Below are 9542 nucleotides of genomic sequence, written 5' to 3'. Positions count from 1 at the left end.
AGCAGGTGTGAGAGGTGCCATCTTAGCCCACCCCTAACTGCCCCTTGGGAGAGGGAAACCATGGGGTGAGCATGGTAGGGGAGGGAGGTTTATCAAAGGCTTTTGATGGGGACTCCCTGCTCACCTGCCTCTGGCTGCTGCCTCTCCCAGTACCTCTGCCTCTTATCACCAACTTGTCATAGATGGCTTAATGCAGGGGCAAAGCCATTGCATGTTTCTCTTGTCAAACAGCTGGGATCGAGAGCCACCTTTCTTCACAGGATGATAATTTCCAAATGCCTTTAACTTTCTTAGATTTAGATTAAATATTGGGTAGATTTAAATATTAAGAGAGATTCACTATGAGGGTGCTGAGGCGCTGGCACAGGTAGTCCAAAGAAGCTGTGGCTGCCCCATCCCTGGCAGTGTTCAAGGCCAGGTTGAACGGGGCATGAAGCAATTTGGTCTAGCAGAAGGTGGCGCTGCCCGTGGCAGGGGGTTGGAACTGGATGAGCTTTAAGGTCGCTTCCAACCCAAACCAGTCTGATTCTGTGATTCTTTTATTTTGCTGTAGCTAGGGTAGTTCAATGGCTAGAAGAGTCTGTCCTCTTAAAGCCTTCTCAATCTAAACAAAATTCTGACTTTAAAATGGGTTTGGGACATTCCAGCCTGGCCTGCCATGAGGAGTAAGTTGAGCACATGCTTATGATGGGATCAATTAAGGGATCAGTGATCCCATTCAATCAACATGGTCACTGATCAAATTTTGCAGGACATAGAAAGGTTTTGTTCTGCTTATGCTTTAATTCTGAGGAGCTGCTGGGAATTCAGGCTATGTTTTCACTCATGATAATTTTTGTGTTTCCTGCTCTCAAGGCCCAGGCCTGTGCAGGATCTTTCACTGATGCCATTTGCAGGCCCGCTCATAAAAATGGAACGAAGCTTGTGGATTCCAGCTTTCCTGTATGGCTGGAGGGAGCCTCAGGAAGAAAAAACAAGGATTTGTCTTTGTTGTTCAAGTCATCAAAGCACGCTGCAAATACTTCAGAAGCTTTTGCACCAGGTCTCTCCAAGGTCATGTCTCTGTGTCCTGCAAAACTAAATGCTTTGTGATGCTTTGGCAAATGAGCATCACTTTGGTGGCACCAGCCTTTCTCCTTTGAATCTTGTTCCGTATCCATGTTGCTCTGGTTGGGACAAGTCTAGAAATCCTGTTGCAGCCTGCACGTTTCCTAAGTTCTGCTCTTCTTGAAGCCTCTGGCTAGTGATTTTCCTGACCTCTTGCTGGGCTTGCTTACAGCCTTGGTCTTGTCTCCCCAGCCAGGGCAGGTTTGGAAGGTGGTGGAAAGCTTCATTTTCAGCCCTCTGGCTTCTGTAGGGGACCCACAGGTGGCCCCTACACGGAGGTTGAGTTTGTCGATCCACCTGGAAACATGGCAGGAGATCAGGGAAGGGAACAGGATGGGCAAAGGGAGAGATGAAACTCAGTGCCTGTGAGTGGGCACAGGTCATTTCAGAGCCAGGCCCTGTTGCTCAGGGTCTCACCTGGGTGACGTGTGAATACCTGAATATGTGCCTACCGCAGCCTGTGGCTGCTTTCCCTGTGCCAGGAAAGCACAGGCTACTTTGATCCTTGCCCACAGGCACATGCTCCACCTCACCACCATGACCCAAACCAGCCAGCATGCCATCCGCCCCCCCCGTGCCAGGGTGTAGATGTCCCCTGGGGCTGTTCCCCCCGTGGCACTCACTGGCGCAGGGGAAGGAGCTGGCAGTCGCAGTGGAAAGGCACATCCCGCAGGTTGAGGATCTCCAGCCCAGTGAAGTTGCTCATACTGGGGATGCTGCTCATCTTGTTGCCCTCCAGGTGGAGGCTTCGGATCTTGGGGCCGAGGCCAGTGAAGGCGCCGGGGGAAATCTGCAGTGAAGGGAGAGGGTGAGTCAGGGGGTGCTGGCAGGTGCAAGAGAGCCAATCCCTGCCCCTCCGCTACCAGTTAGCTTGGGGGGGCTGCGAGCCTCTCCTCAACCTGGCAGCCACATGAAAGAGCCATTCTAAACAGTAGGGACTGTAAAAACTCAACTGGTTTCAATCACATTTTAGGACTTATTCGACCCTGTTCAACCTTCTTAGAAATAAATAAGGTGACATGCAGGAGGTATTGAAGTGAGCCCTGGGTGCTCTTAAGCTCATAGAATCATAGAGTGGTTTAGGTTGGAAAGGACCTTAAGACCATCCAGTTCCAACCCCCCTGCCATGGGCAGGGACACCTTACACTAAACCATATCACCCAAGGCCTCGTCCAACATGGCCTTGAACACTGCCAGGGATGGAGCATTCACAACCTCCCTGGACAACCCATTCCAGTGCCTCACCACCCTAACAGGAAAGAATTTCCTCCTTATATCCAATCTAAACTTCCCCTGTTTAAGTTTAAACCCATTACCCCTTGTCCTGTCACTACAGTCCCTGATGAAGAGTCCCTCTAGCATCCCTGTAGGTCCCTTTCAGCTATTTCAAGGCTGCTATGAGGTCTCCACGCAGCCTTCTCTTCTCCAGGCTGAACAGCCCCAATTCTCAGCCTGGCTTCATACAGAAGGTGCTCCATCCCTCTGATCAACCCCTTGTGGCTCTCTTCTGGACCTGCTCCAACAGCTCCATGACACTTACAAGAGTGCTGCTAATGCCACTTTCTTGAGAGAATGGAGATAGCCAGAGTAACAGTGAATGAAGCCCCAGGGCAGCCCATAAGAGAAGAAATATGGCTGGGGCTGGGGGGGTTGGGGAATGGTCTGAATTCAACTGAAATTGGGTGTCTTTCAGGACTGGAGGCAATAAGCCTGTCCCAGAGGAGCCTGAAGATGCCTCGCTTCTGAGCCAGTCTGTGGAGCAAACTGAAGCCTTAGGAGTTTGGAGACATCTGCTTAAATGCTCCTATAGGGGCGACCAGCCCCTATAGGGCAATGGAACAAGATGGGACCAGTGGCTGTGCCCTGTGGTGACTGCCCCTCAGGGGTCCCTAGCCCCACACACCCGCTGCAGGCCCATGTTGTCCAGGTAGAGGTGCTGCAGGCTGGATGCCACAGGCAAGAACACTCCATCCCCCATGCGCTTGATGGGGTTTCGGGACAGCTTCAGCTCGCTCAGGGCAGGCAGGCCCTGCAGGGCTGCTGTGGGCACCTCTGCCAGCTGGTTTCCCTCTAGGTACAGCTTCTCCAGCATCGCGGTGGGAGCCAGGGCGGCAGGAGCGATGTGCTTGATGGTGTTCCCAGCAAGGTAGAGCCAGCGCAGCCCCCCTGCCCCGGCCAGGTCACCCTCTGCCAGCTCCTCAATGGCGTTGTGCTGCAGATGGAGGGAGATGAGGTTGGGCAGGAGCTGGAAGGCCCCTGTGGGCAGGCGGGTGAAGGCGTTGCGGTCCAGGTCGAGGTAGGCCAGCCGCGGGGCACCCTCGAAGGCGGTGGCTGTCAGGGTGGAGAGGAGGTTGTCGGTGAGGTAGAGGTAGACCAGGCTGTCCAGTCCCCGCAGCGCCCCGGGGTGCAGCGCCCTGATGCTGCAGCTCTGCAGGTGGAGGGACACCAGCTCCTTGAGGCCAGGGAAGGCGCCCGGTGGCACCATCCCAAAGGCATTCCGGCGCAGGTCAAGCAGGCGGGTGTCCGTGGGGAAGCCCTGGGGGATCTCCTGCAGGCCCCTGTTCTCACAGGACCCATGGTGGACATCGGGGGAGCAGGAGCACCCGCGGGGGCACTGCCTGCTGCCGCCTGCCCTCGGCTGCTCCGATGGCGCGGCAGGGGTGGGGGGCAGCTCGTGGTGGCCGCAGCTCATCTCGGGGGGCCTCAGCGAGTCCAGGGTCCGGCCGCGGAGGGCAGCGGGTGCCGCACAGGTCCCCTCCACCTGTACCCGCTCCCTCACCAGCCACTCGTGGAAGGGGCGCAGGAGGCAGGAGCAGAGCAGGGGGTTGCTGGCCAGGTTGACCCTCACGAGTGCCCCAGCCCCAGCCAGGCCCGGCAGCCCCTGCAGCTGGTTAGCGTGCAGGTCCAGCGTGCGCAGCCGGGGGCTGCGGGTGAAGGCTTCGGCCGCCACGTCCTGCAGGGCTGCGTGGTCCAGGAAGAGGTGCTTCAGGGAGGCCATGGCCAGCGCCTCCTCGGCCAGGCAGGTGATGGGGTTATAGCCCATGTCCAGCCGGGTCACCCTATCCAGCCTGGCCAGGGCCTCGCCAGGCAACGCCTGTAGCTCGTTGTGGTCCAGGCTCAGCCTGTGCAGTGCGGGCAGGGCGGCGAAGGCCTCGCTGCCCAGCACATGGAGGGTGTTGTGGGACAGCCGGAGCCACCTGAGGACCACCAGGCCCTGGAAGACCATGTCTGGGAGGTAAACCAAGGCATTTGCCCTCAGGTCGAGGACAGTGAGGGACCCCAGATGGCCAAAAGCACCCGGCTGGATCTCCTCAATGCGGTTCCCCTCCAGAATGAGCTGCTGGAGGGAGGACAGCCCATCCAGGGACTCCTGGTAGAGGATGGCTATGTCATTGGAGGCCAGGTTGAGGTAGACCAGCCTCCCCAGCCCTCGGAAAGCCCCTTCCTCCAGCTTCTCCACCTTGCAGCGCTGCAGGTCCAAGTGCGTGAGGTACGGGGTGCCAAGGAAGGCTCCCGCTGGGATGGCCGTGAAGCTGTTGCCCCAAAGGTCCAGTTTCTTGGTGAGCTGTCGGGCACACAAATAAAACATTGAGTTACCGCAGGGCTGCCACCCCCCTCCCCAATCCCTGTCCCCTTGCCCACCTGCGGGATGGCGGTGGGGACGGCAGCCAGGCTCCCGTTGAGGCACAGCACGTGGGCACGGAGGTTGTCACAGACACAGGGTGCGGGGCAGCGGGAGGCAGCCGTCACCCCCAGTGCCACCGTGAGCAGGAAGAGCCCCCAGGACAGCCTCATGGCGGAGGGCACCTGTGGCTGTGGAGACAAACAGCAGCGGATGCCAAGGGGGCTGTTGCTGTGACCTAGTGGGGCTGGTCTCACTGCCTCTTGCTCTCACACAGTGATCTTACAGGCCATAAACAAGGAAGAGAGTGGAAGAAGGAGAAAAGAAACATTTGGAATGAAGAGTGAAGGGCACAAACAGCAGGGATCCACTTGGAGACCTGAAACCTAAATTCCTGAGGGACATTTGGGAGCACCTACGAGGGGCTTGGCAGGAGCATTGGTGTCACCTGCGGGGAATTGGCTTGGAGCAGATACACCCCTACCCCATTTTCTTTGTATAGCTCTAGCATAAAATGCTCTTCATCATTACAAGGTATCAACATACTCCCTACGAGAGGCTTAGGGTTTGTGTAAGGCAAGCAGGCATAGCCATTCACAGGATGTGATCACGCTGGCTTTCTGAGCTGCCACCTCTTGACTGCCAATGTCCCCTCCCTGCCACCCTGGCCCCTTCCCAGCTCCCAGCTCTGTGCCTCCCCGAGCTGTTCATAGCAGGGCTTGCAATAAATCACCACTGGTCAGCAGCAGGAAGGAGGGGTTGGGTTTGGCCAGGCAGAGGTGAACCCCTGGGGTGGAGATGCCAGAGAGAGGCCAAAGCTGGGGGGAGCACAGGGGGGTGGTGGGGCTGCAGCTATGGTCAATGCACTCCCCCCACAAGCTCTGGGGAGCGGAAGCAGTGGGGTCTGCAAGGCTGTAACTCATAGAGACATATGGTGCCCATCCCCTTGCCCACCTTGGCTCCTCATCCCCAGTCTGCCCTCCACCCGCTGCCACAGCCAGACCTTCCTCAGCCCCCCCACACACACTGGGGTCACCAGGCCCCCCATGCAGCCACCAGCCAGTGTCACAACGCAGTGTCCCCCTGTCAGCCCCCATCCACATGCCAGGCATCACCCCCCACCCTGTCCCACACACCTTCGGGGTCACCCACCTGGGGCCTGGGGGTACCTGGACCTCAAGGAGGGGTAAGGAAAGGGAGGAGAGCAGCAGCCGAGCGCCTGTGCCGCTGATTGCTCTCCCTGCAGAGCCGAGAGCTGAAAGGGGCCCATTGTGTCGCTTTCCCAGCAGCGCTCACCGCATGGAGCCAGGAACGCAGGAGGAGGAGAAGGGGGGGAAGAAGGGGAGGCCAACCTTGGAGAGAGGGCAGAGACCCAGCCATCACCTCCCTCCCTGTATCACAGGCCACACCACACCACCCAACCAACACCCCACACCACCACCAACCCACACACCCCCCACCCCCCCCCCCAACACAAACAACCACAAAAACACCACCAAAACCAACCACAAACACCACCCACCCCAACACCCCCCCCCCACCCCCCCCAACCACCAAACACACACAAACAAGGCCTTCGTTCTCCTCCCTGACTCTCATTTCCCTTGTTTGGCTCTGGGTTTCATTCCCCCAGGGAACACAAGCAGATCTGCAGCCTGACAAATACCTCATGCTCAGGTTTCTCTCCCCTTCAAGCCTTTCCCCTGTTCACCAATCACCTCAGCTGCCAGAACCAGTACATCCCATCCTGGTGCCACCTGTGGGTGATGGAGATGCTGGATGGCACCTGCCAACCTCCCCACTGCCAGATGGCCAAAGCCGTCCGAGCTGTGGCCTTGGGCTGGCATCCCCTTCATCCCTGCAGCTCCCAGGGTGCTTATTGCTCCCATGACACAGGGTCACCCAACTGCACCTTTGTGGCACCGCTTTGGTGCTCATCTCCACTCTGCTCTGCAGGGGGGACCACTGGGGATGCAGATCTAGAGGGGATGAATCTGCCTCGGGCTGGCGGCAGTCACCTTGGGCAGCTCAGAGCTTGCACCGAGCCACCAAGACCCATCCTGAAGTGGTGGTGGCCTTGGGGAGCACCCCCTGAAGGGAGCTGTGTCTGTTCTGGGTGCTCTGGCTGGTGGGCTTCACCCTGCGCCCGCTGTGTGCATGGCTGGCCCTTATGCCCCTCTGAGCTGTTACTAACAAGTGCTGTGCCCTGTGCACCAGCCCCATCCCTGGCAGTATTCAAGGCCAGGTTGGACGGGTCTTGGAGGAACCTGCTCTAGTAGAAGGTGTCCCTGCCCGTGGCAGGAGGTTGGAACTGGATGAGCTTTAAGGGCCATTTCAAACCTAACAATTCTATGATCCCAGTGCTACCACCTTGCAGCACTGCCTCTTCCCCATGCTGGAGGCTGGTTTCCTCCCAGACCTAATGAGCATCACTAAGCTCTGCCTGGAAACTTGGAGGGGTCTGAGGAGCCTGAACCAGAGCCTCTGCTGTGACCACCCTGCGCCTCAGTGGAACACCATCTGCCAGCCCATGTGGAGCTACCTGTGCAGCCACCATCACTGCCCAGCACACCCAGCTCCCCACACTATGGCTCCTCCACCCGTTATCCTGGCCAGGTCCTCCCACCCACCCCAGGCACCAACACATCCCTGGCTCTGCTGGAGGATCATGGGGAGGTTGAGGCGTGGAACCAAGCACCCTGGCATTTAGAGCCACGTCTGCCCTTTCCCCAGCCTCCCCCAGGCTTTTAGTTTGTTCGTTTGCCCAGCAGTGATCAAAAGCAGAACCTTAACTTCTGCTGAGGCTGGAGGGAGGCAGGCAGGCAGCCTTTGCTCTCTGATGGGGCATGGCAGCAGGCTTGAACTTCCACTTGATGGGGCTTAAGCTACCTCTACCAGGCCACATACTTTTGCTTTCCATGCAAGAAAATGTTTTACCTTTGCTGGTAAAGGAGCACAGTCCTATTGTGACCGGTACAGGGTTTCACTGCTCATGCATCATAGTATCAACGAGGCTGGAAAAGACCTTTAAGATCAAGTCTGACACCCCAAGCTGCTCCATGCAGAGAGCTCTGCACCACTGCTTCCTGGCTGGGCTATGTTCAAATTAAAAATGCTACCCACAACAGCCAGCAGTGCTTTTGGGGTCAGATAGTTGCAGAAGACCGGCTGAAGCAGTACTGGAATGACCCTGCCTTCCTTCAGTGTATCACTGGGAACCAGCTCTCCTCTGGGATCAACTTCTGCTGGAAACAACAGTTAACAATTCCCACCCTCTTTTTTCCTAATCTTGAGACAAGCCAGTTCTGAGGGACTTCTGAGTCCATGGGCTACCTAGAAGCAATCTGGTTTCTGCAGAGACTCTAACTTCTACCCTCACACACCCCTTTTTCCTATAAACATCTGACCTTGACACTGAATACCAGGACCAGGAAAACCCTGCTACTAAGTATTGCTTGCTTTTGAAAAACACTTAGGGATCAGCATCTCAAACTTGTTCTGCTACTATGGCTACTCAGAGCTTCCCACAGGTCTGTGTGGGAGCAGCAGCATCCCTCTGACCTTCTTTAGCAGGCTCTGTATATGCACTGCTCCACCAGACTCACTGCAGATGACCTCCTGTACAGTGTAACCCTTTGGTTTGGTCTCTGCATCATGTTCCTTTTCTCCATGACCCCCCTTTGGGGCAGAGGGACACAAAGAGCAGCAAGACACCAAGGAGCCTCAAGAAAAGCTGTGTTCAAGACTTACAGAAAACACAGATTCTTTTATGTCCCACTTTTGCCCTGAAGCTGATGGTAAAACTTGACAGGCAGCTGAAGGAAGGAGCCAGGAATGAGGTGAAAGAGGCAGGGCTCAGCGGCAGTGATTGAAGCTCCTTCTGTAGGCGCAGATACCTTCAGTTGTTTTTCATCCATCTGGACACAGAGGAGCTCCCAGCTTCGGTCACAGAAATGGGGAGAAGATGCATTTGGCTCCTACATGAAGAGCAGCATCTCTTACACCTCAGGCTAGACACTGCTTTCCTGAGCCCGATGGGATCAGAGCCACAAAAACCCTCCCACAGCCACCCCCGTTACCTCAGTGGTTGCCCTGAACAGGCCCAGAGCCTGGAAGAATGTAAGTAGAGTGCGTGCAAGCAGGTCTTGCACATACCACATACTGTATTTCAATGCAGTACCCCAAGCCCTTGTTATCGTCCATGCACAACCTGGAGTTGGCACCAGCTTTTCCTGCATTTAGAGCAGCTGTGGAACGTGTCTCTCACAAGGAAGGGGCACCTAACTCCATTCCCCTGCCTCCTTTCCTGGCACTATCCCCATTTATACTGCATGTTGACTGCAAGGCCAGTTAAGGGAAGTGAATGGTCTTCTCCAAATGAAAACAGAGGGAAGGAACAACAGGGACTGTAGCAAGAGGACAAGGGGTGATGGGCTTAAAATGAAGTGGAGGAAGTTCAGGTTAGCTAGAAGGAAGAAATGCTTCACTGTGCATGTGGTGAGGCACTGGAATAGGTTGCCCAAGGAAGCTGTGAATGCTTCATCCCTGGCAGTATTCAAGGCCAGGTTGGACAGGGCCTTGGGTGACATGGTTCAGTGTGAGGTGTCCCTGCCCATGGCAGGGGGGTTGGAACTTGATGATCTTAAGGTCCCTTCCAACCCAAACCATTCTATGATTCTAACTCTTTGCTACCTGAAGCAAGAGATGAACTGATTTTCAGAAGCTTGAATGAAGAGGGAGCAAGATGAGCCTGGGTGCTCAGGAGATGTACAGGTAGAAGCCACAAAACACAGGCAGGCCCATGGACATCCCT

General features: G+C 56.2%; 1 protein-coding gene across 1 annotated transcript; it reads right to left on the bottom strand.

Annotated features, from left to right (window-relative positions):
* Window positions 1-591: 591 nt before the first annotated feature.
* On the bottom strand, window positions 592-5945 carry CHADL (chondroadherin like). The gene is made up of 5 exons (XM_061363145.1): window positions 5899-5945; window positions 4750-4920; window positions 3011-4672; window positions 1731-1897; window positions 592-1404 (listed from the first exon to the last, which is right to left on the bottom strand). The coding sequence occupies exons 2-5, from the start codon at window positions 4900-4902 to the stop codon at window positions 1212-1214; spliced, it is 2175 nt and encodes a 724-aa protein (XP_061219129.1). The 5' UTR covers window positions 4903-4920; window positions 5899-5945; the 3' UTR covers window positions 592-1211.
* Window positions 5946-9542: the final 3597 nt, after the last annotated feature.

This window comes from Neopsephotus bourkii, unplaced genomic scaffold (genome assembly GCF_033783945.1).
Source record: "Neopsephotus bourkii isolate Nb327-2 ecotype Australia unplaced genomic scaffold, CSIRO-AGI_Nbou_v1 NB_107, whole genome shotgun sequence".
Taxonomy (NCBI): domain Eukaryota; kingdom Metazoa; phylum Chordata; class Aves; order Psittaciformes; family Psittacidae; genus Neopsephotus; species Neopsephotus bourkii.
This window is presented reverse-complemented; position numbering and strand designations above follow the sequence as displayed.

What these genes read in the sequence shown, in the direction of transcription:
- CHADL (XM_061363145.1), bottom strand. Translation starts at nt 4,902, where the DNA reads ATGAGGCTGTCCTGGGGGCTCTTCCTGCTCACGGTGGCACTGGGGGTG. An exon ending in TCCCCACCGCCATCCCGCAG is followed by an intron (nt 4,673 to 4,749) that starts GTGGGCAAGGGG and finishes TGTGCCCGACAG; the next exon opens with CTCACCAAGAAACTGGACCT. An exon ending in ACAACATGGGCCTGCAGCGG is followed by an intron (nt 1,898 to 3,010) that starts GTGTGTGGGGCT and finishes CCTTCACTGCAG; the next exon opens with ATTTCCCCCGGCGCCTTCAC.